We start from the raw sequence: 24,872 nt of genomic DNA, 5'->3' as shown, positions 1-24,872 counted from the left end.
TTTCTCCCATCTGAGGGTTGTCTTTTCGTCTTGTTTGTAGTTTCCTTTGCTTTACAAAAGCTTTTAAGTTTCATTAGGTCCCATTTGTTTATTTTGTTTTTATTTCCATTACTCCAGGGGGTGGGTCAAAAAAGATCTTGCTGTGATTTATGTCTAAGAGTGTTCTTCCTATGTTTTCCTCTAAGAGTTTTATAGTGTCCAGTCTTACATTTAGGTCTCTAATCCATTTTGAGTTTATTTTTTGTGTATGGTGTTAGGGAGTGTTCTAATTTCATTCTTTTACATGTAGTTGTCCAGTTTTCCCAGCACCACTTATTGAAGAGACTGTCTTTTCTCCATTGTATATCCTTGCCTCCTTTGTCATAGATTAGTTAACCATAGGTGTGTGGGTTTATCGCTGGGCTTTCTATCCTGTTCCATTGATCTATATTTCTGTTTTTGTGCCAGTACCATATTGTCTTGATTACTGTAGCTTTGTAGTATACTCTGAAGTCAGGGAGTCTGATTCCTCCAGCTGTTTATTTCCCTCAAGACTGCTTTGGCTATTCAGGGAATTTTGTGTCTCCATCCAAATTTTAAGATTTTTTTGTTCTAGTTCTGCAAAAAATGCCATTGGGATTTTTTGCACTGAATCTGGGATTGCACTGAATCTGTAGATTGCTTTGGGTAGTATAGTCATTTTCACAATATTGATTCTTCCAATCCAAGAACATGGTATATCTCTCCATCTGTTGGTATCATCTTTTTTTTATTTTTTATTTATTTTTTTTTTAGCGGTACACAGGCCTCACTGCTGTGGCCTCTCCCGTTGTGGAGCACAGGCTCTGGATGCGCAGGCTCAGCGGCCATGGCTCACGGGCCCAGCCATTCCGCGGCATGTGGGATCTTCCCGGACCGGGGCACGAACCCGTGTCCCCTGCATCGGCAGGCGGACTCTCAACCACTGTGCCACCACGGAAACCCTGCAGTGGCTTCTCTTGTTGCAGAGCACGGGCTCTAGGCGCGCGGGCTTCAGTAGTTGTGGCACGTGGGCTTCAGTAGTTATGGCTCGCGGGCTCTAGAGCGCAGGCTCAGTAGTTGTCACGCACGGGCTTAGTTGCTCCGCATGTGGGATCTTCCCAGAGTAGGGATTGAACCCGTCACCCCTGCATTGGCAGGCGGATTTTTTGTTTGTTTGTTTGTTTTATTTACATCTTTATTGGAGTATAATTGCTTTACAATGGTGTGTTAGTTTCTGCTTTATAACAAAGTGAATCAGTTATACATATACATATGTTCCCATATCTCTTCCCTCTTGCATCTCCCTCCCTCCCACCCCTCTAGGTGGTCACAAAGCACCGAGCTGATCTCCCTGTGCTATGCGGCTGCTTCCCACTAGCTATCTGTTTTACATTTGGTAGTGTATATATGTCCATGCCACTCTCTCGCTTTGTCACAGCTTACCCTTCCCCCTCCCCATATCCTCAAGTCCATTCTCTAGTAGGTCTGTGTCTTTATTCCTGTCTTACCCCTGGCTTCTTCATGACATCTTTTTTTTTTCTTAAATTCTATATGTATGTGTTAGCATACGGTATTTGTCTTTCTCTTTCTGACTTACTGCACTCTGTATGACAGACTCTAGGTCCATCCACCTCATTACAAATAGCTCAGTTTCATTTCTTTTTATGGCTGAGTAATATTCCATTGTATATATGTGCCACATCTTCTTTATCCATTCATCCGCTGATGGACACTTAGGTTGTTTCTATCTCCGGGCTATTGTAAATAGAACTGCAATGAACATTTTGGTACATGACTCTTTGAATTATGGTTTTCTCAGGGTATATGCCCAGTAGTGGGATTGCTGGGTCATATGGTAGTTCTATTTGTAGTTTTTTAAGGAACCTCCATACTGTTCTCCATAGTGGCTGTACCAATTCACATTCCCACCAGCAGTGCAAGAGTGTTTCCTTTTCTCCACACCCTCTCCAGCATTTATTGTTGCTAGATTTTTTGATGATGGGCATTCTGACTGGTGTGAGATGATATCTCATTGTAGTTTTGATTTGCATTTCTCTAATGATTAATGATGTTGAGCATTCTTTCACGTGTTTGTTGGCAGTCTGTATATCTTCTTTGGAGAAATGTCTATTTAGGTCTTCTGCCCATTTTTGGATTGGGGTGTTTGTTTTTTTGTTATTGAGCTGCATGAGCTGCTTATGAATTTTGGAGATCAATCCTTTGTCAGTTGCTTCATTTGCAAATATTTTCTCCCATTCTGAAGGTTGTCTTTTGGTCTTGTTTATGGTTTCCTTTGCTATGCAAAAGCTTTGAAGTTTCATTAGGTCCCATTTGTTTATTTTTGTTTTTATTTCCATTTCTCTAGGAGGTGGGTCAAAAAGGATCTTGCTGTGATTTATGTCATAGAGTGTTCTGCCTATGTTTTCCTCTAAGAGTTTGATAATTTCTGGCCTTACATTTAGGTCTTTAATCCATTTTGAGCTTATTTTTGTGTATGGTGTTAGGAAGTGATCTAATCTCATACTTTTACATGTAGCTGTCCAGTTTTCCCAGCACCACTTATTGAAGAGGCTGTCTTTTGTCCATTGTATATTCTTGCCACCTTTATCAAAGATAAGGTGACCATATGTGCATGGGTTTATCTCTGGGCTTTCTATCCTGTTCCATTGATCTATATTTCTGTTTTTGTGCCAGTACCATACCGTCTTGATTACTGTAGCTTTGTAGTATAGTCTGAAGTCAGGGAGCCTGGCAGGTGTATTCTTAACCACTGCACCACCAGGGAAGCCCTAGTTTACTGCATACAGGTCTTTTGTCTCCCTACGTAGGTTTATTCCTAGGTATTTTATTCTTTTTGTTGCAGGGGTAAATGGGAGTGTTTCCTTAATTTTTCTTTCAGATTTTTCATCATTAGTGTATAGGAGTGCAAGAGATTTCTGTGTATTAATTTTGTATCCTGCAACTTCGCCAAATTCATTGATTAGCTCTAATAGTTTTCTGGTGGCATCTTTAGGATTCTCTATGTATAGTGTCATGTCATCTGGAAACAGTGACAGTTTTACTTCTTCTTTACCAATTTGTATTCCTTTTATTTCTTTTTCTTCTCTGATTGCTGTGGCTAGGACTTCCAAAACTATGTTGAATAATAGTGCTGAGAGTGGACATCTTGTCTTGTTCCTGATCTTAGAGGAAATGCTTTCAGTTTTTCACCATTGAGAATGATGTTTGCTGTGGGTTTGTCATATATGGCCTTTATTATGTTGAGGTAGGTTCCCTCTATGCCCACTTTCTGGAGAATTTTTATCATAAATTGGTGTTGAATTTTGTCAAAAGCTTTTTCTGCATCTATTGAGATGATCATATGGTTTTTATTCTTCAATTTGTTAATATGGTGTATCACATTGATTGATTTGTGTATATTGAAGAATCCTTGCATCGGTGGGATAAATCTCACTTGATCATGGTGTATGATCCTTTTAATGTGTTGTTGGATTCTGTTTGCTAGTATTTTGTTGAGGATTTTTGCATCTGTATTCATCAGTGAAATTGGTCTGTAATTTCCTTTTTTTTGTAGTATCTTTGTCTGGTTTTGGTATCAGGGTGATGGTGGCCTCATAGAATGAGTTTGGGAGTGTTCCTTCCTCTGCAATTTTTTGGAAGAGTTTGAGAAGGATGGGTGTTAGCTCTTCTCTGAATGTTTGATGGAATTCACCTGTGAAGCCATCTGGTACTGGACTTTTGTTTTTGGAAGATTTTTAATCACAGTTTCAATTTCATTACTTGTGATTGGTCTGTTCTTATTTTCTATTTCTTCCTGGTTCAGTCTTGTAAGGTTATACCTTTCTAAGAATTTGTCCATTTCTTCCAGGTTGTCCATTTTATTGGCATAGAGTTGCTTGTAGTAGTCTCTTAGGATGCTTTGTATTTCTGTGTGTCTGTTGTAACTTCTTTTTCATTTCTAAATTTATTGATTTGAGTCCTTTCCCTCTTTTTCTTGATGAGTCTGGCTAATGGTTTATCAATTTTGTTTATCGTCTCAAAGAACCAGCTCTTAGTTTTATTGATCTTTACTATTTTTTTTTGTTGTTGTTTCTATTTCATTTATTTCTGCTCTGGTCTTTATGACTTTTTTCCTTCTACTAACTTTGGGTTTTGTTTGTTCTTCTTCCTCTAGTTCCTTTAGGTGTAAGGTTAGATTGTTTATTTGAGATGTTTGTTGTTTCTTGAGGTAGGCTTGTATTGGTATAAACTTCCCTCTTAGAACTGCTTTTGCTGCATCCCATAGGTTTTGGATCGTCGTGTTTTCATTGTCATTTGTCTCTAGGTATTTTCTGATTTCGTCTTTGATATCTTCAGTGATCTCTTGGTTATTTAGTAACGTATTGTTTAGCCTCCATGTGTTTGTGTTTTTTTATGTTTTTTTTTTCCCTGTAATTGATTTCTAATCTCATAGCGTTGTGGTCAGAAAAGATGCTTGATATGATTTCACTTTTCTTAAATTTACTGAGGCTTGATTTGTGACCCAAAATGTGATCTATCCTGGAGAATGTTTCGTGTGCACTTGAGAAGAAAGTGTAATCTGCTGTTTTTGGATGGAATGTCCTATAAATATCAATTAAATCTGTCTGGTCTGTTGTGTCATTTGAAGCTTGTGTTTCCTTATTAATTTTCTGTTTGGATGATCTGTCCATTGGTGTAAGTGAGGTGTTAAAGTCCCCCACTATTACTGTGTTACTGTCAATTTCCTCCTTTATAGCTGTTAGCAGTTGCCTTATGTATTGAGGTGCTCCTATGTTGGGTGCATATATATTTATAATTGTTATATCTTCTTCTTGGATTGATCCCTTGATCAGTATGTAGTGTCCTTCCTTGTCTCTTGTAACATTCTTTATTTTAAAGTCTATTTTATCTGATATGAGTATTGCTACTCCAGCTTTCTTTTGATTTCCATTTGCTTGGAATATCTTTTTCCATCCCCTCACTTTCAGTCTGTATGTGTTCCTAGGTCTGAAGTGGGTCTCTTGTAGATAGCATACATATGGGTCTTGTTTTTGTATCCATTCAGCAAGCCTGTGTCTTTGGTTGGAGCATTTAATCCATTCACGTTTAAGGTAATTATCGATATGTATGTTCCTATGACCATTTTCTTAAGTGTTTTGGGTTTGTTTTTGTAGGTCCTTTTCTTGTGTTTCCCACTTAGAGAAGTTCCTTTAGCATTTGTTGTAGAGCTGGTTTGGTGGTGCTGAATTCTTTTAGCTTTTGCTTGTCTGTAAAGCTTTGATTTCTCCATCGGATCTGAATGAGATCCTTGCCAGGTAGAGTAATCTTGGTTGTAGGTTACATATTCATCACTTTGAATATGTCATGCCACTCCCTTCTGGCTTGTAGAGTTTCCGCTGAGAAATCAGCTCTCAACCTTATGGGAGTTCCCTTGTATGTTATTTGTCGTTTTTCCCTTGCTGCTTTCAATAATTTTTCATTGTCTTTAATTTTTGCCAATTTGATACTATGTGTCCGGGCCTGTTTCTCCTTGGGTTTATCCTGTATGGGACTTTCTGCACTTCCTGGACTGGGGTGGCTATTACCTTTCCCATGTTAGGGAAGTTTTTGACTATAATCTCTTCAAATATTTTCTCTGGTCCTTTCTCTCTCTCTTCTCCTTCTGGGACCCCTATAATGTGAATGTTGTTGCATTTAATGTTGTCCCAGAGGTCTCTTAGGCTGTCTTCATTTCTTTTCATTCTTTTTTCTTTATTCTGTTCCGCAGCAGTGAATTCCACCATTCTGTCTTCCAGGTCATTTATCCGTTCTTCTGCCTCAGTTATTCTGCTATTGATTCCTTCTAGTGTAGTTTTCATTTCAGTTATTGTATTGTTCATCTCTGTTTGTTTGTTCTTTAATTCTTCTAGGTCTTTGTTAAACATTTCTTGCATCTTCTCGATCTTTGCCTCCATTCTTTTTCCGAGGTCCTGGATCATCTGCACTATCATTACTCTGAATTCTTTTTCTGAAGGTTGCCTATCTCCACTTCATTTAGTTGTTTTTTTGGGTTTTTTTTCTTGTTCCTTCATCTGGTACATAGACCTCTGCCTTTTCATCTTGTCTATCTTTCTGTGAATGTGGTTTTTGTTCCACAGGCTGCAGGATTGTAGTTCTTGTTTCTGCTGTCTGCCCTCTGGTGGATGAGGCTATCTAAGAGGCTTGTGCAAGTTTGCTGATGGGAGGGACTTGTGGTGGGTACAGCTGGCTGTTGCTCTGGTGGGCAGAGCTCAGTAATACTTTAATCCTAACCCACTTGTCTGCTGATGGTTGGGGCTGGGTTCCCTCCCTGTTGGTTGTTTGCCCTGAGGCAACCCAACATTGGAGCCTACCCGCTCTTTGGTGGGGCTAATGGAGGACTCTGGGATGGCTCACGCCAAGGAGTACTTCCCAGAACTTCTGCTGCCAGTGTCCTTGTCCTCACAGTAAGACACAGTGGCCACCCCCCCACCCCCACCCCCCCCGCCCCTGCCTCTGCAGGAGACCCTCCAACATTAACAGGTAGGTCTGGTTCAGTCTCCTGTGCAGTCACTGCTCCTTCCCCTGGGTCCCGATGCGCACACTACTTTGTGTGTGCCCTGCAAGAGTGGAGTCTCTGTTTCCCCCAGTCCTGTCGAAGTCCTGCAATCAAATCCTGCTGGCCTTCAAAGTCTGATTCTCTAGGAATGCCTCCTCCCGTTGCTGGACATCACGTTGGGAAGCCTGATGTGGGGCTCAGAACCTTCACTCCAGTGGGTGGACTTCTGTGGTATAAGTATTCTCCAGTCTGTGAGTCACCCACCCAGCAGTTATGGGATTTGATTTTATTGTGATTGCACCCCTCCTACCGTCTCGTTGTGGCTTCTCCTTTGTCTTTGGATGTGGGGTATCTTTTTTGGTGAGTTCCAGTGTCTTCCTGTCGATGACTGTTCAGCAGTTGGTTGTGATTCCGATACTCTCGCAAGAGGGAGTGCGAGCATGTCCTTCTACTCCGCCATCTTGAACCAATCTCTCAATTTACTTATTTTATTTATTTATTTTTGGCTGCATTACATCTTTGTTGCCGCACGCGGGCTTTCTCTAGTTGTATTGATGGGCTTCTCATTGCAGTGGCTTTTCTTGTTGCGTAGCATGGGATCTAGGCACACAGGCTTCAGTAGTTGTAGCATGTGGGCTCAGTGGCATGAGGGCTCAGTAGTTGTGGCTCGTGGGCTCTAGAGCACAGGCTCAGTAGTTGTGGCACACGGGCTTAGTATCTCTGCGGCATGTGGGATCTTCCCCGACCAGGGCTCAAACCTGTGTCCCCTACATTGGCAAGTGGATTCTTAACCACTGAGTCACCAGGGAAGCCCCTGGGGTAGCTTCTTTGAGGAAATAACATTACAACTAGGATGCAAAGGTTGAGTAACAGTCAAGTGTGGAGAAGGAGTTACTTGCAAGAAAGTGCATGTGTGAGGGCCAGTGAGAACAAAGGAGTTTGGCCTGTGTCTGAAAAGTTAGAAGAGGCCCTGAGGTAGAGCACAGTGGGAGGTTTTGCTGCCGAACTAAACTTGGGTCCACTTGTCCATGCGCAGTAAAACCAATCTACTTTCACTGGGTTGTGGTGAAGGAAAGTGCAGTGCTTATTGCAGGCGCAAAGCAAGGAGACCAGGCAGCTAGTGCTCAAAAGGCCCAAACTCCCTGATGGCTTTCAGGGAAAGGTTTTTTAAGACAGGGTGAGGGAGAGGGTTGCAGGGTGCGTGATCAACCTGAGGACAGTCTTCTGATTGGTTGCTGTTGAGGTGACCAGGAGTTAACATCATCAACCTTCTGGTTCTAACAGGTCTGGGGTCTACTGCTTGTGGGCAGCATACAGTTAACTTCTTCCACCTGGTGAGGGTTTCATTATCTGCAAAACAGCTCAAAGGAGGTGGCTCAGAATGTTATCTATAGCCCTTGAGGAGGAACTAAAGGTCTTTGACTTAGTTTAGCTATTATTTTGTCTTGCTTGACTGTTTTTCTTTCTGTGTTTTCTCCCTTCTCTGATTAAATTTATTCTTTGGAACTGGGGGAAGCCTAGGAAGCTAAAGTTTTTCTGCAGACAGGAGGCATGTGGAGGACATTCTGTCCTGGGAAGGCCACATAGGGTCTTGCTCAATTACAGTTTGCCCTTGATACTAATAGCAATTGGGGGGAGCCTTTGAAAGTTTTAGCTAGGAGCGATGTGATCAGTTTGGGACTTTTAGAAAAGAATCAGTTTTAGATCAGAAGGGGATCTGAGAACTTGAATTCAGGTCCCCTTTTACAGATAGTAGGTGGTAACCTGTGACCAATAGTGGAGGCCCAGGCCTCCTGAATCCCATTTTGGGCTCTGGACCAGATGTTTTCACATGAAGCCAAGAAGCGGCTGAGGTGATAGCTTTGCCTCCTTCTCCCAGTGACCACCTCTGAACTCTTTCTCTGACCACCAGTGAAGATGCTCACGTTCATGGTTTACACAGCCCACCCCCTCTCCCAACCTCCCTGGTCCTTTCAAGGACTTCTCTAAGTGGGAAGGGAGGGTTCAGTCCTGATGCAGGGTGAGTCCTGCTGGGGGGTATGGCGAAAAGTGAGCTGATTTACTTAACCATTCCTCTATTGTTGGGCAGTAAAATTGTTTGAAAGGTTATTATAAAAAAGACTGCAGTGCATGTCTTCACATCTATATCATTTTGAGGGAATTTAGTAAGCTACTAGAAGATAAAAACTTGATTCCAAATGCTTTCCAGAGTTTTATCAGATTATACTCATTAAATGAAAAGGACCAGTTTTATCAGTGCCTTCCTAGTCCTTTAATGTTTGCTAGTTTAAAGAGTTTCCTTTCATTTGAATTTCTTTGCAAGACAATAAGGAAAGTAATATATTGCTCACTATTTGTTTCTTGTGTCTGCCTCTTTTGGTCTTGCCTTCTTTACATTTTCCTCTAAAACACCAGGTATCCATGAAAATATGTAGGAGAAAAGATCAGGACACATTTAAAGTTAACACTTTTTATTGTTTTATAACCAAATTAAAATGTCAGAAAATACATATACTGGTCAGGACCCAGAAAATGCTTGATATCTCCCCCCTTTAATTCTGTGTGCTGGCCTAAGGGGAAACAGCTGAAAGAAAGGTATCTTTTGTAGAGAGCATTCTTGGGTCCACTGGAGAATATGCTCTGAGGAGAGTTGTACCACTTGGAGCGGGGGGGGGGGGGGGGGGGGGGGGGCAGGTTGGAACCAAGTGGAGCCCTTTTCCAGACGTGCAAGTTGCCATTCCAAATGGAGTGATTTAAGGACTTCCCAGGGCACTGCAGACCCTATCTGGGGTACTCAGACACCTGGAGGAAGTCACATTCCCCCCTTTATCCCCAGGGGTCAGCTAGCCACTGAGAAAGGAACTGATGGGCTTGGGGGGCACAAAAAAGGCATCTGTGACTGATCAGTCCTGATGACCACTGCATCAGGAGTAAAGGGCACTTTGCGCTTTTTTTTAATATATAAATTATTTTATTTTTGGCTGCGCTGGGTCTTCGTTGCTGCCTGCGGGTTTTTCTCTAGTTGCAGTGAGTGGGGGCCACTCTTTGCCGCATCGCGGTGGCCTCTCCTGTTGCGGAGCACGGGTTCTAGGTGCGCGGGCCTCAGTTGCTGTGGCTCACGGGCTCTAGAGCGCAGGCTCAATAGTTGTGGCGCACGGGCCCAGTTGCTCCGGGGCATGTGGGATCTTCCCAGACCAGGGCGCGAACCCATGTCCCCTGCACTGGCAGGCGGATTCTCAATTACTGCGCCACCAGGGAAGCCCGCTCTTTGGTCTTTCAATGGCTGGTCCCTATGATGTCACATTAATAGCACCCAATTTGAAACTTTCCCATTGGCCAGCATCATGGTACTCCAAAGGCATGGAATAGGTAGATGGCTTTAGGCCAGGGCTTGAACATAAGCATAGACAATTCTTGTGATGCTGAAATGTCAGCATGGAAAGATCTTAAGAGGCTAGCATGATCATCTTCCTGATGAGGTGCACCGAGGGAAAGGGGCTTTCCCAGGTTTGGAAAGTGCTCAAGTTCCTGCTTCTCTTCTTCCCACTTCAAAGCCAATTTCTGTAAGATTAATGAGCCTCCTACTCGTTCACCAAGTTTCTGCAAAAACGCGGGCAGGGGTGATGCTGTGCAGAAGCATGGGAACTGGCTGTGTGTTACACCATCCAGAAGCTTTGATGGGGGCCACTGGCCAGTCTGGCTTCCTGAGCATGGGGCCTCTGACATGTACGGGAGAGGCCACCTGGAAAGCTTTGCTGTACTTGAAGAAACAGGTTAAGTCCTCCATGGCAGTAAGTTTAAAGGGGCAACCCTTAAAATTAAAGAACGTTAACTTGATGAAAGCCTCACAGAAGCTGCTCCAGTGACACCGTCTGCATTCCAGTTCCTCAGTTGCTCTTTCTCACGTCTTTTCTACATGCAGTTCCCTGACGTGGATGCTTCCCCCATCACCTAGTTAGACTGCTACTAACCTTTCTGACTTCAACTTGTGTGTCACTTCCTTGTGGAAACCTGGCCCCTCCTCACTGAGGACTCTCAAAGCATCCCATCCTGTTTGTGATTGATGTGTGACCTCTAGACTCTGAGCACCTGGGCAGGGACCGTTTCTGTGCTGCTAGCCACTGTGTCACCAGCATTTAGTCCAACACCTGACACAGTAGGCACTCAATAAATATTTACTGACTGAAGGAGTAGCTGTAGGGAGACATTTCCATTCCAGTATAAAACAAATAGCACAGCTGTCAAGTGTTACGGCCGCTGCCAAGCGATTCCAAAAGCAGATTAAAAGAAACCAGACCCAACTCCTCAGTGGCCGTGACCCCTGCCCTTTTCACTCCCAAACATATACGTAACATGCTGTGTTATCAGATCCAAGGGTTAGCCTTAGAGAGGAAGTGAAACACCACAGCAAATCACCTGGAGTTTTCACTTTCTCTTCAGACAGCAGGTTGGGCTTGCTGACAGGTCACCTAGCAGCCCAGGGGAGGAGCTGCTTGATCTAGAAGGGGTCCAGTTCTGGGGACCACGCCCCTGTGCCCCAGAGGCCAGCCTCGCCAGAGACCTTTCCGCCCCTCCAACCCTCTTGTCCAAAGGCCCCAGTGGAAGGATGTTTACTCCCCGCTCTGTGCGGAGGAGAACCAGAGTCCTCCCAGAGAGGGTGCTCCCTTGAATCAGGGCAGGTGCTCACACAGCACCCAGGCTTGCTGGGTGACGGGCAACACTGCAGGCCTGGGCTGCCAGCTGGTTTCAACAACCATGATTGAGTTCTAGACCCCTCCCCTTGCGTTTTCGCTGGGGCTCCTCAGCCAGTGCAGCGGGAGAAGCGAGCCAGCCGGCTCCCTAGCCCAGCATATTCTCTTGCATCTGACAGAGGAGACTCGGTCTGACTGCAGGCGGCAGGAAAAGTTCATTTCCTGAGGGAAGGCGTGAGTAACCCAGTGGATTCTCAGCAAGACAGGTGAGCCTCTTGGAATTGGTAACACAGGTTGCCTCCGGGAACGGGTGGGAGGGAAGCTTTTCACTTCTGTTCTTTTGTACCTCTTAAATTTTGAGTCATTTAAGTATGACCTAGCCAAAATATTTTAATTTAAATGAATTGAGCATAATGCCACTTTCCCGAGGGAGGGAAGGGGGGAATCTGCTTGGTCTCAAAGTAGCTTGCGCTATCTCCTCAAGCACTGCTTCTCAACCTTTCACGTGCGTGTGAATCACCTGGGAGTCTTGCTGAAATGCAGGTTCTGATTTAGGGGGATGAGGGAGGGGCCTGAGACTGCATTTCTAACAAGCTCCCAGATGATGCGGATGCTGCTGGTCCAGACCACACTTTAATAGCAGTGCTTTACAGCCACTGAGGGAGGGGGTTGAAGGCCAACCTAGTAACAACTGTTTCCACCTGACGACTGAGCGCCATTCATCAATCATCTCATTAGATGGAGCCCTAGAGGAGACAGGGAGGGAAGCCGGGCAGGGACACTGCAAGCCCCACAGAACAGCGAGAGCCAAACCACACAGGCAGATGTGTCTCCCATCTGGGTGAGACGCTATCCCCTGAGCTTCCCGAGGCTCTCCTTCCTCATGGCCAGCTGCCTCCTCACAGGTCCAGTCCTTTCCCAGTTGCCTCCTTGGCCACCTTTAAATTTCACCCCTGGGGGCAAGGCCACATGTCCCCTTGGGTGTTGGCCAAGGTCCTTCTCTGAGGAGCCATCATTCGCTCTAGGGATTTGTGCAGGTCTCAGCTAGAGGCTGGAGGAAGGCCAGAGTCCTGGGCCCAGCTGTCATGTCTGTCGGCTCTGGAGGGAATTACACGCATGCCCCCCTCCCTGGGGGCCAGGTCAGTGTCTCATTCAAGCATCTTTTGGACAGGGCCCAGCCCGCAGCAGGCATCAGTGTTTGTTATGTGAATGAATAACTGAATGCCCTACTAAGTTCTCAGGAAAAATGAAAACACTCTAGGCCCTTGGCCTGCCCTCCACCCTTCCCCTCCCCAGGGCCTCTTCTGCATGAGCCACTGTGGCCACTGGGAGGCTCCCCTCCGCACACACACAACAAAAAGCTTGTAGCAGGATCCCAAAGTGCAGGAGAGCGGGCTGTGCCTGGAAGCCCCGTCCCATGTGGATGACGATGACTCTTTCCAGTTCAGAGCTGTGGGCAGTTCTGCCCTCAAATCTTCACCAAATCTGCTGTCAGCCAACAGCTCTGGCTATGCCTCCACGGTCTGCAGGTTCTGCAGCTGCTCCACATTCACCTTTCCATTCCCCTGGTGGCCAGACCTATGTGTGGGCGGGTGGGGGCACAGAGGACGCTTGGGAGCCCTGCAGGCAGGGACGGCCTCCCTAAAGGCAGGCTCCGCCTGCAGAAGCCTCTGGCTGGCAGCGCGGTAGGCAGTGAGCGTTCACAGCAGCAGTCTGAGGGCTCCCTGGCCACAGCCCAGGCACAGGGAGGCGCAGGCCGCGGCCTCTGGAGCTGGCCCAGCAATGAGCAGCCGCTGCGGCCCCACAGCAACAGGCGAGGTTGGCCAAGACCAGCAGAGCAACCGCTCTTTCCTCTTGTAGGCGAAGGAGCTCAGGTGAGCACCCAGGAAGTGACAGGGAGCACGTGGGGGGCTGCTGGCACAGGCCTACCCCAGCAGATCTCCCAGCCTCTCCATCGTTCTTTCCTCACTCCTCTCCATCCTTTGCCTTCCCTCTCCATCCTGGCTCACCGCTCCCTCTTTCCCTGCCCAGGCCCAGTTACCCACTGGAGGCTGCCAATCGCTGAGTCAGCAGAGAATGGAAGCTCGAAGCAGAGGGCAGCCAGCCCCAGGTCAGTGAACGCCTCTGACGTAGTTCACGAGAGGAGAGTCAGGGAACCCTACTCACTGAGCTGGAGGTTCCCCTGTGTCCAGCACCCCCGGAACAAAAGGGAAAACAGGCCCAGAGAGGGCCAGGCACTTGCTCAGGGGCACATAGCGAGGCAGGGAAGCAGAGCAGGCCTGAGGGCTGCCTCCTGACTCAGCCCAGGGCTCCCTCCCACGCCAGGCTGTGGTCAGGTCTACAGAAAGCGCCAGGCTGCCCGGGGCTTCTGGGCAGTGCTCAGGGAAGGGCAGCCTGCAGGTCACCTGTCAGCACAGCCACCACTGTCCTCAGGCTTGGGCAGCTCCAGAATTTCCACATCAAAGAGGAGCTTAGGGGGAGGCATCTGATGAGGTGTGGAGGGATGAAGGGCCGGTAAGGCAAAACAACCTGATGGAGAACTGGATTCTAGGAACCCACTGCCCAGGTTCAAATCCCAGCTCTGCCATTTATTAGCTGTGTGACTTGAGCAAGTTACTTGACCTCTCTGAGCCTTGGTTTCCTCATTAGAACAGGAAATATTAATGTCCACCTCATTAGGTTGCTGAAAAGAGTTCACATGTACAAAGAACTCAGAGCAGTGCCCAGCAGAGTAAGCCTGAGTAAATGATAGTACTGTCTTAACGTGGGCACAGCATAGCAAGCAGACAGGTTTGTGGTCGCTCAGGGGTACTGGAGGGTAACGGGCATCGTGGAGGGGCTAAAGCACCACCAGCACCCCTCCCCCCCAGAGTCCAGCTTGGATGGGCTCTGCTGGGTCCCTGGCATGCTGCCTTGGGGCCAGGTCACCCAGAGCAGGGAGCACAGTAGCCAGCTGGGCTGTCTCTGCGGGCCTCGTTCCTGGCCCTTGGCTGGGCAGCCCCTCACCTGGTAGGCTGGAGGAGCTGCCGGCACACACAGCCATTCTCCTGGGCGCGACCTCCATCCTGCACCTCTGGCTGCTCCGCCAGCCCCGCCGCGTCCGGGGCCATGCTCTGCTGCGAGGACTCTGCCATTCGGGCGAGGACCTCTAGGTCCCTGGGCAGGACATGACCCATTAACCCTGGCCTGTGGGTCCCACCTCCTCCCTGGGACAGGTGAGCCACTCGCCCTGCAGGGGGCGCCCCTCTTCCCCCAGCAGCTCAGCAGGGGTGGCAGGTACAGTGAGGGCTCAGGGCTCAGCCCGAGAACCAGGGCTGGGGTTCAGTCTAGGCAGATGATGCAGGCTGGCCCTCCGCCCCGTCCCAGGTTGGGGTGGGAGTGAGGGAGCAGCACCCAGTGCATTTCCCATCCCAGCTCCTCTGAACACACGAACACACACACACACACACACACACACACACACACACACACAAGCTCCTCTGAACACACACACACTCTCTCTCTCTCTCTCTCTCTCTCTCTCTCTCTCCCCCCCCCAGGCCCCCAGAGTGAGGGGGGGGAAATCCGTTTTCTTTTTTTCCTTCCCTTACCACTCCAGCTTCCCTCAACCCCAGCTCACCAGGACCACCAAGTCCAAGAATCCTAAAATTGTAGGTGCTGGAAGGCACTGTATGTAAACCAACACTCTCATCCCACAGAGAGAGAAACTAAGGCCCAAGGCGGCCTGGGACTGGTCCAAAGTCACCTGGGGAGACCGTGGCAGGGCCAGGCCTGGAAACGAGGTCTCCTGCCCATGGCCTGGGTGGTCTTGTCTTCTGCCAGCTGCTCTGAAGTAGAATCCAGTTTTGTAGAGCGGGTACTCAGAACATTCCGCCTTACCCAGCCCTTCCAAGGGAGCTCCCCGTATTCAGCCCTGCCTCTACCCGCCAAACGCCGACATAAAACCGGGGTAAGAGTTCTGAGCCCGGGAGGGGGAAAGGCTGACCTAGTGGGCTCCCCTAGGGCCGCTGGGAGGAAGCATAACTGACCTCGCTTCCTCATATTTCTTGTCTCGGTAAAAGTGGCTCTTTTTGATGAAGTAGATGAGTACCAAGTCGCAGAAGAAAGACCCCTGCAAAAGAGTTGGGGGTCCCTGACTCAGGATCCTAGACTTCCAGAGAGCACCCGGCCACTTGACACCAACTACATCCCATTTGATCCTGCAGCAACCCCTGAGGGGGGCTGCGCTCAGAAAGAGGCATCTTTGTCCAGGGCCACAGAGCTGCTCCATGGTAGAGCCCGAGTTAGCCTGTGGTCTGTCTGACCCCTCAGGGTGAGCACCCCGCACTACCCTGATCCCATCGGATCACGCCTTCAGCCAGGGTCTGCTAAGCACTGCCCTGGGGTGCGGCCAAGAGTAAGCCAGTGAGACCCTCTGGGGACTCCCCCTCTGGTGCAGGAGGCAGGCATATAAATTATGACTGACAGTGACAATGTCCCAGGATGGGGACAGGAGCAGGGGCAGCAGAGAGAAGATGGGACGCTACTCAGCCTGGGGAGGAACATCTGGGCTGAGTCTTGAGGCTGAATAGGATTTTATATAAGGAAAAAGGAAAAATCGCTCAGGAAGGGCACTGCAGAGGAACAGGCTCGTCATGCCTGGGAACAGGGCCAGGAACAGAATTGTGGCATTGCGGGAATCCCTCTAGTAGGCAGTGAGAGAGGGACTGGAGGGTATCTGAACAACAAGGACACCACAGCAGCGGTCAAGGAAAGATGAGGAGGGCTGAGCCAACCCAGCGGACCGACCCACTGACACCTGAACACAAGCTCTTCAGACCAGAGTGGATGGCGCAAATACCAGTCTCCTCCACCAGAGGGCGACTCCACCCACTGCACAGAGAGGAGGGAGCGGGGGTGGGGGGTGGGAGAGGGTTGATGGAGGACCACAGGTGAAGCAAGTCCTCTGACCCTGGGCATTGCACAACCTTCCCCGCCATACCCGCCCATCCAGATGCTAAAAACATTATCAATTCCTTGTTCCACAGAGAACACTCCTCCCACCCCCCACCCAGCCTCTACCACTTTTCCCCCTTACCTTCATTTCACAAGTGTGTCCCCAGATGCCTGTGTTCTGATTTACCCCCATCATAAAGTGATGTCTGAAGGTGGCCCCTGTCTCGGGAAGTTACCTATGTTAAACGTGCAGGGCTCCCCAACAATGTTGCTGCAGTTAAGAGGAGGCCCTTGGGGCCCACTTTCATCCACTGACCACCTCTCAGGAGCGGGGCTGCTGTGACCTCCTGGGCAGAGGAACCAGGGACAAGGCTGCCAGAAACCTTGGCAAGTGGCTTGCTGGTACGGGTGTGAGCCACTCTGATGACTGCCTTGTCTTTAAAAAACTTCCAGAAAAACAAAGGGGCATGAAAGATCCAGAGGAAGCCTTTCCCTGCCCTCCAGCTGCTACTTCCTCTCCGGTGGCCCCTCTGCCCAACTGAAGGGACAGACCTGGACTACAGCCCTACTGCCCTGCCTCTCATCTTTCTAGCCCCGTGATTCACAACCGGGGGGCAGTTTGGCCGTCACAACTGTGGGGGAAGGTGCCGCTGGCGTCTGGTGGGTAGAGGCCGAGGATGCTGTCAGACACTCTACAATGCACACAGTCACCCCACAAAAAAAGTGATCTGGCCCTACGTGTCAACAGGGCCGCGGCTGAGAAGCCCTGTGTATAGCCGGATCCTGCCTCTTTTTAGCAGAAGTGGAGACAAGGCTGCGCAGGATCCCAGAGAACCCCCCCCCCCCCAGCTGCAGAGCCACAGGCAGAAGCCTCTCTGGCTCTGGAAAGAGAAACCCAGGTAGTCACGGCCACCTGGGGGCTGCTGGAGGGGTGTGAAGTCCCAGAGAGCCCTCTTCACCCCCATCCGCACTGACCTCCCCAGTTCTGGTTCTTTCTGGAGCACTGGGACGACAACTGTGGGGCAGTGTCCCTGCTGCCCGCCCCTGCGGGTGCTTGGAGGGTAAAGAGGGTGGGGGAGAGGTACTCACCACACCCATGAGCGCCACCCCTGAGCCCACGTTGATGACTGTGGGGATGATGTTGAACTTCCCTGCCTGGAGCACAGAAAGACAAGGTGGGGTGAGGAAGGCAGCAGGACAGCGGGATCCCCAGGGACTCCCCCAGAGCCAACCTGGGGTCCCCCCAGCATGCCCCACCCTCCCAGGACCTGCCCAGCTTCAGAAGGGGAGCCTCACCCACACACCTTGCCGTTCACCATCACATCAAAGCGGATCCCGTAGGCTTTAAACAGCGTGCGGAGCTCCACCCCAGCTGCGTCTCGGTAATACTTGGCAAACCTGGGGGAGACACGGCTCAGGGAGCCCTCGGCCTACCTGGGTCTTCCCTGTTTGGCAACACAGGCTCCACTACCTTGGAGATTTATAACCCCCCCACCCCAGGACCCTGGCATTCAGCAGGCCCAGGAAAGGTTGGAGACCCCCTTGCTGACGTGACATAAAAGGTTCGTTCAGATCTTTGAAGTTCTTGTCAGACGCTCCCCAAGAGGCAAGGGCTTTCCCATGACTACTGGGCCAACCCGGACCACCAAGGCACTGATGGGCCTGACCCAGGCCTCAGCTTCAGGGCAAGTCCAGAGCCATGGCCAATGCTTCTCTCCCAGAGGCCCCCTGGCAGCCTGCCTGCACCTCCCGCTCTGACACCCACCCCCAGGAAGGGGTGTTGTAGCGCTGGCACCCAGGCAAGGACACGAAACGTGGAGAGGGTCATAAGGTGGCAGACTTAGCCCCAGTTACCTGAAGTTGTACCCAGAAGAGAGAGAGTTTTCTGAAAATCTGTTGTCCAGACGGTTAAAATAATAGCGAGGGTAACATTCAGAGGGAGCTCTATCAAGATCACAGTCCCATTCAATCTGAATTCCTATCACACCACCCTTGATGCAAAAGAGACAAGAATCAGTGCACAGAACTTTCTGGAGATACAAGTCACAGACCAGCTCTTCGTGGAGAGCTCAGGCAGGGGGTTGGCCCCACTGGAGCATCCTTCCCGGAGGGAAGAAGGCCCAGGGTTCACACCTCTGGGGTGACTGAGAAAAGTGCGTCGCGGACAGCCCATATCCTCCTGCTTCACGCTCCAGGGAGAAGGGAATGACCCGAGCAAGCACCTACTGCAGGACTGGCACCTCACACCACAGCCAGGGTGCCAGTGGGGCTCCTGGCTCGGTTTCAGCTGATGCCCCTGGACTCAGAGCCAGACGCAGGTGCAAGTGTGCAGCACAGCTAATTCTGAGACGGTCCCTGGGCAGGTGACTGTAGGGCCACCCCATCGCGTGGGTCCTCCTCCACACCCCCTCCTCACTGCAGAGCTCAAGCCCAGAGCCGGCCAGCCCCACCACCCACCTGCACAGCTATCTCCTGGAAGCTGCTCCCCGTCCAGCTGACCACAGACCCAAGTCGGAAGATGGGGCAGTAGGGGTCCTTGGGGCCAAATTTACAGGACTTCAGGAAAGCTCTGTCTGTGGTGTCCAGCACATTTGTCCTGGGTGGAGGCCATGAAGAGCCAGTGAAAGGAAGGTAAGACTCGCTGTTCCCAGGCCAGAAACCGGGTGTGACCCACACTGAGCCCTTGGCTAAAGCCCCTCAGATCCTGACTGCTTTCCACCCCCAACACCCTCCAGCACGAAAGGACACAGCCCTGCCGCCACTGCACGGGAAAGGGTGCCCCCTCACCACCCAGTGGGGCATTCCACACAGCGTTCCATACACATGGGCCCACGTACTTGGAGAAGTTGAATTTGGGGAAACGAACGAAGTTCTTTATGTAAACAGTGAAGTCTTCAGCTTCGCCCAGGAGTGGCTTCCTGAAAACCAAGGCAGGACAGTCTGCTCAGGAGGCCCTACCCCGCCCCCTCCATGCCTGTGCGGAGGCTGAAGCCTGTCTGCTCCCTGGGTGCCCTGGAGCCTTTGCAAAGGACAGTCAATTTGATCATGTCGGGGTGGTCCTGGGGCCTTTGTGGGGTGCCCTGGCTTCTCCCCCAGGACATGTCTCCACCATTGGGCTGGGACCCGCTGCCCAGGACTGGGTAACTCCTCAGGGTCCCGAGGTTACAGCCACTCACGCTGGCCTGGACTTTGTCTCCACCGGGCACCAGGCGAAGATCTCACAGGTGCCCTTTTGCTCGCTCCCCGCCCGCAGGCAGCGGCCAGTCCTCACTCCTGCAGGGGTGGGAGAAGGACAATGCCAGGAACCTCCTGGTTCCAACTCCCCTTCTGCCCCCAGCCCTGTCTACTCCAGGCCTCACCATTTCCAGCCACAACAGGCTCCCCAGGAGGGCAGTCGCTGTCCTCATAGCACAAGGCATCCGGAATGCTTTCACTCTGCCAGGAGAGAAAGGGTGCCTGGCGGGGGGCAGGTGCTTGCAGGGACCCCTTCTCAGAACCAGGTCCCACCCCAGGGTGAGGCCGGGGGTTCCTCCCTTGCCTGTGGCTGCTCACCCCTTGAGAACCTGCTTCTCCCCTGAATAATGCAGGTATGCACGCTGGTGCACACATCCCCCAGGGCCCTTGGAGGGGGTCGACACCCCTGCCTCAGGAGAGGGGTGGACCCCAAGTACTGCTGGCAGCTCTCCCACCCCCTCCCCAGCTCTCTGCACCAAGACGCACCTCGGCACAGGTTTCCTGCCGCTGGTTGGGGGTCACGACCAGGTTGGTGATTACAAAGAAGACATTCTCTCCCTGAGAAACCAGAGGGAGGTTGAGGAACCCCCTCCTGCCATCTGGGGTCCCCCCTTCCCGGGGCTGCCTGGCAGGTGGTGGGATCTCTGCATGGGTGTTGCAGACACGGGGGCCACAAATCAGTGGATCCCACCCACGAGCCCACTGACCTCGGAGTCCCAGAGCAGGTATGCTTAGAGGGGTCTCTTCCATGCCCACAACCCCAAACCATTCTGACCTCAGCCCCCAGGGTCCAAGCTGAGATACAGGAGGGGAGAGAGGAGAAGGGGCAGTGAAGAGATGGCCCGGCCCCGGCACAGGGAACTGCTCCCAGGGACAGTGGCCAATATAAGGGCAGGGCTCTCGGTGCCAGGCCACCTGACTCACACTGACCTGGAAGTTCTCTGGGTCCCATTTGGTTTCAACAGGCTCAGGGTTTCATGGGAACAGAGCAGCCCCGTAAGGCACAGTTGGGGAGGGCTGGGGTTAGGCATGGGGTAAAGGACCTGGGCAGAGTCTATCTGCAAACCCTGCAGCCATCCCAGGCCAAGGGAGACAGTGAATGGAGGTCCCTGGCTCCCCAAGCAGTTTCCCATGTCACCCACCCGGATCCAGACCCTGCCAGCCTGGGCCCTTGTGCTGGGTGGGGCTCAGACCTGGGGTGGGATGACATAGTCGGCAACATCCCAGAGCCGCTCCCCAAGCTCTGAGGTGTTGGTGAAGGTCACACCCTTGACTTTGGTGATGATGCTGCTCTGCAGGGATGTGTCCGTGTCTTGGTAACACTTCTTCACCAGGAACACCCAGCTGCAGGGAGGGGCAAGCAGGTGGGCGTCAGCCTCATTGCTGCCCTCAGGAAGTTTCCTCAGGCCCCCAGGGTGTGGAGGGGTCAGGCTTGGGGCTCCACCTTTCCCACCAGCTCCTGGGCAGGAGTCACAACTCCCTCTGCCGCCTGAAAGCCAGTCCTGCAAGCAGCAGAGGTGACAAGCAACCCCAGAAGTGAGAGGCTGCTGCTCTCAGGAGCCAAGGCCCTGCAGCTGGGCAAGCTTGGGATGAAACTGGCTCGACCCACACTTGCCATGTGACCCCGGGTGAGCCAATGAACTCTGGGGGTCAACACAGGGCTAAGTGCACCTCCTTCCAGAGGGGTGAGGATGGTTAAAGGACATGGTGCACAACCTGGAACTTATCATGAGGAGACCTCAGACAGACCCAAACTGAGGGGGATTCTACAAAATTAGAGTGCAAAATTCTGTACTCTTTGACACCCAAAACACAAGCAACAAAAGAAGAAATAGGTAAGTTGGACTTGATCCAAATTAAGAACTTTTTTGTGCATCAAAGGACACTATCGGGGCTTCCCTGGTGGCGCAGTGGTTGAGAATCTGCCTGCTAATGCAGGAGACACGGGTTCGAGCCCTGGTCTGGGAGGATCCCACATGCCACGGAGCAACTAGGCCCGTGAGCCACAACTACTGAGCCTGCGCGTCTGGAGCCTGTGCTCCGCAACGAGAGGCTGCGACGGTGAGAGGTCCGCGCACCGCGATGAAGAGTGGCCCCCGCTTGCCACAACTAGAGAATGCCCTCGCACAGAAACGAAGGCCCAACATAGCAAAAATAAATTAATAAACTCCTACCCCCAACAACAACAACAAAAAGAGTACATGTGAATTCCAGAGTTTACTTATGAGGAGGTTCTATTGGCAAACTTCCAAAAGTCACCAAGAATAAAATTAAAAAAAAAAAAAAGACACTATCAACAAAGTGAAGAGACAACCCAGAGAATGGGAGAAGATATTTGTGAGTCACATAACTGATAAGAGTCTAGTACCCAGAATATACAAAGAAGTCTTACAACTCAACAATAAAAACGACAAGTAATCCAATTTAAATATGGGCTAAGGATTTGAATAGATATTTCTCCAAGACAGACATACAAATGGCCAATAAGCCCGTGAAAAGATGCTCAACATCTTTAGTCAGGAAATGCAAATCAAAAAACACAGGGAGATAGTACTTCACACCCAATAAGACAGCAGTAATCCAAAAAATGGGAAATAACAAGTGTTGGTGAGGATGCAGAAAAATTGGTACTTGCTGGTGGGAATGTAAAAAGGTGTAGGTGCTGTGGAAAGCAGTTGGGTAGTTGCTCACAAGGTTACTATATGACCCAGCAATTCCACTCCTCAGTATGTAACCAAGATAATTGAAATCATATATCCACACAAAAACTTACACATGAATGTTCTAGCAGCATTATTCCTAATAGCCAAAAAGTAGAAACAATCCAAATGTCCGACAGATGAATGCATAAGCAAAATGTGGTGTATCCATACAAGGAGGTATTATTCAGCAATTAAAGGAATAATTTACTGACACAGGCTACAGTATGTATAAATCTTGAAAACATTATGCTAAGTGAAAGAAGCCAGACAAAAAAAGGCCACGTGTTGTAATGATTTGATTTATATGAAATGTCCAGAATGGGCTATAGAGACAAAAAGTAGATTAGTGGTTACCAAGGGAGGGATGGTGGTAGGGGAGAATTGCAAATGACTGTTAATAGACACAGGTTTCTTTTGGGGGTGATGGAAACGTCCTGGAATTAGATAGTGGTGATGGTTGTACAACATTGTGAATGTACTAAAACCCACTGAATTGTGTAATTTAACATGGTTAGTTAAAATGATGAACTGCATGCTATGTGAGTTTTACCTCAATTTAAAAATGGTTTTTAAAAGATCCTGCACTCTCCAAAAAATGTCAGTGTCATAAGATACAAAGACAGACTCAGGAGTGATTCCAGATTAAAGGAGACATGACAACTGAACACAAGGCATGATTTCAGATTTTCTTTTCCTATAAAGGTAATTTTGGGGACAATTTACAAAAGGTCTATTGCTTAGATGATAATATTTTTATGTTAATTCCCGAATTTTCATGCTTTTACTTCATTAAATAAGAGATTCCTTGTTTTTAAGAAATACCCATGGAAGAATTTAGGAATCGAGAGACATCATGCCTGCAACCTACTCAACAGAAAAAAATTGCACATGTACACACACACATAGAAAGAGAAAGGGATACGGAAAACACAAATGTAGTAAAATGTTAACATTTGAGGAATCTAGGTGAAGGGCATTAAAAAACTACTACTCTTAAAACTTTTCTGTGAGTATAAATTACATCAAAATACAAAAAAAAAATTTTTTTAATGAGACGGCACACGTAAATTGCTTAGCACAGCGAGTGCCAGGCACAGAGGAGGAGCTCAATGAATATAACACATCAACTTATTACTGAGGTTACTGTTAATTAGAGATTGTCCAGGTCAACCCCCCTTGGTAAAGTTGGGAAAACTGCAGCCAGAAGAGGGCAGGAAGCCGCCTTCCTGAGGTCCTGCAGCAGTGCTGTGGGGTGCCCTGCCTCTCCCAGGCAGCAACCAGGATGCTTCCACCCTCATCTCTGGGGGCAGAGCTGGCATGTCCTGGGGCCCTAGGCTGTCCCATCTCCAAGGACCTCTGAGAGGGTTGTGACCCTTGAGCCAACCAGCCATTTTAGTAGGGACACACTGGGCCTGGCCTGGACAGAAACATTCAGCAAATACTCAAGGAACAACCACCCTTCATTCACTCATTCGTTTCACACCTGTCCCCTAAGCAGTTAGGGGATACCAGGCAGGCCCCGCCCTCATGGCATCCCCAGGCTGACAAGGGCAGTCAGCACGAACGTTAAGCAAATGATCCCCTGAATACGCACGTAATTACATTGTGGGAATTCTGGGGAGGAGCATGCGAGAACCCAGGTGTGAAGGATGAGTGGGCGCTAACGACGTAGGGGAGGAAAGGGAAGCCTGGCTGAGGAGCAGTAAGACAGAAGGCCCTCAGGTGGGGGGCAGCCAGGTGTCTTAGGGATGAATGTCAGGGATGAAGCCCGGCCTCCGGGTGGGGGTGAGGTGAGGTCAGGGCTGCCCTCCCTGGAGGAGCCTCTACTGCTCCCCAAGTCAGGAAGTAGGAGGGACTCAACAGCATTAAACTGAAGGAATAAAAGAGGCACATCCGCATCCCAGTTGTCTGGTGTCATTTCCTCTCCACCTGTCCGCTCCCTGCTTGGGGGTGAGGCCTCTGAACAGTGCCTGGCTGACCCCAAGGAGCTGCCCCTCAGCTGATGGTGCCAGCTCCTGCAGGGCGGGGGAGGGGGGCAGACAGGAGAGCTGGGTGCCAGGGAGCGTAGAGGGTTTCGGGGCAGGACCCCCAGAGAGGCCAGCCGCGGGTGGGGCAAGCCAGCCAGAAAGGAGTTCTGGGACATGCCAGGCTCCTGAGTTGCCCCTGCCGGGAGACTGGCACTGAGCTCAGTGACTATAAATAAACCACCGGGGGCCGGCCTGGGCCAGCCTGGGCTAGGGCCCAGGGGGGCTGCCATGACAGCTGCAGCCCAAGCCCCTGCAGCCTCGCCCCCTTCCCAAAGCCCTAGCACTGGCGGCCCCAGCCCTGGAGAAAGGAACTGCCCACGGAAAGCCTCACAAATGGGGGGGCCCCAGGAACCCCGGTGCATCTCATCACCTCAAGAGCCGCTGGGGAGTTGAGGGCTCCCTCCTTAGCCCCCACCCTTAAGCCCAACGGTACAAGAAGGGCCGCCTTCCCGAGCAGGGTCCCAGAGCCCAGTCACAGGGCACCCCCGGCGCCCCCAGGCCAATTCCCAGCCCCCGGAGGCCACAGCTGCGGCCCCGACCGGCCCTTCCCCCTCCCCGAGCCCCGAGCCCCGAGCCCCGGAGAACTCACACCACCAGGTAGGTCAGGATGGAGACCTGCAGCAGCCGGTAGAGCAGGCCCACCTTCTTATTCTTGGCGATGACGTACTTCTCGGTCTTGTAGTCGAAGAGCGACTGGTAGAGCCCCTTGCAGCCCGCCTGCCCCATG

General features: G+C 50.3%; 1 protein-coding gene and 1 long non-coding RNA gene across 14 annotated transcripts; one reads left to right on the top strand and one right to left on the bottom strand.

The window, feature by feature from the left end:
- Window positions 1–9,010: 9,010 nt before the first annotated feature.
- Window positions 9,011–24,871, bottom strand: P2RX5 (purinergic receptor P2X 5). Of its 13 annotated transcripts, XM_067717410.1 has the most exons (14): window positions 24,735–24,871; window positions 20,610–20,760; window positions 19,903–19,974; window positions 19,542–19,617; window positions 19,359–19,455; window positions 19,020–19,100; window positions 18,640–18,778; window positions 18,037–18,173; window positions 17,487–17,580; window positions 17,272–17,337; window positions 15,276–15,358; window positions 14,867–15,074; window positions 14,254–14,403; window positions 9,011–12,825 (listed from the first exon to the last, which is right to left on the bottom strand). In XM_067717410.1, exons 1-14 carry the CDS (start codon window positions 24,869–24,871, stop codon window positions 12,739–12,741), a joined length of 1,578 nt encoding a protein of 525 aa, XP_067573511.1. In that variant the 3' UTR covers window positions 9,011–12,738. The 13 variants fall into 13 exon arrangements, 7 of the variants coding, with proteins under 7 accessions (XP_067573511.1, XP_067573513.1, XP_067573512.1 ...); XM_067717412.1 differs by lacking the exon at window positions 14,867–15,074; XM_067717411.1 differs by lacking the exon at window positions 19,903–19,974.
- On the top strand, window positions 11,408–22,838 carry LOC137213072 (uncharacterized). Its single transcript, XR_010937773.1, has 3 exons — window positions 11,408–11,513; window positions 13,279–13,357; window positions 16,636–22,838. It is a non-coding gene; the product is annotated as an uncharacterized lncRNA (long non-coding RNA).
- Window position 24,872: the final 1 nt, after the last annotated feature.

The sequence above is a fragment of the Pseudorca crassidens genome, chromosome 19 (genome assembly GCF_039906515.1).
Source record: "Pseudorca crassidens isolate mPseCra1 chromosome 19, mPseCra1.hap1, whole genome shotgun sequence".
Taxonomy (NCBI): domain Eukaryota; kingdom Metazoa; phylum Chordata; class Mammalia; order Artiodactyla; family Delphinidae; genus Pseudorca; species Pseudorca crassidens.
This window is presented reverse-complemented; position numbering and strand designations above follow the sequence as displayed.

Bases quoted from the DNA above. Each gene is read 5' to 3' on its own strand.
- P2RX5 (XM_067717410.1), bottom strand. From the start codon at position 24,871: ATGGGGCAGGCGGGCTGCAAGGGGCTCTACCAGTCGCTCTTCGACTAC. The intron at 19,975-20,609 runs GTCTGAGCCCCA...CTGGTTTCTCAG, and splicing joins ACTATGTCATCCCACCCCAG to GGAGAGAATGTCTTCTTTGT. The intron at 19,101-19,358 runs GTGAGTGGCTGT...CTTGGTTTTCAG, and splicing joins GAGACAAAGTCCAGGCCAGC to GAAGCCACTCCTGGGCGAAG.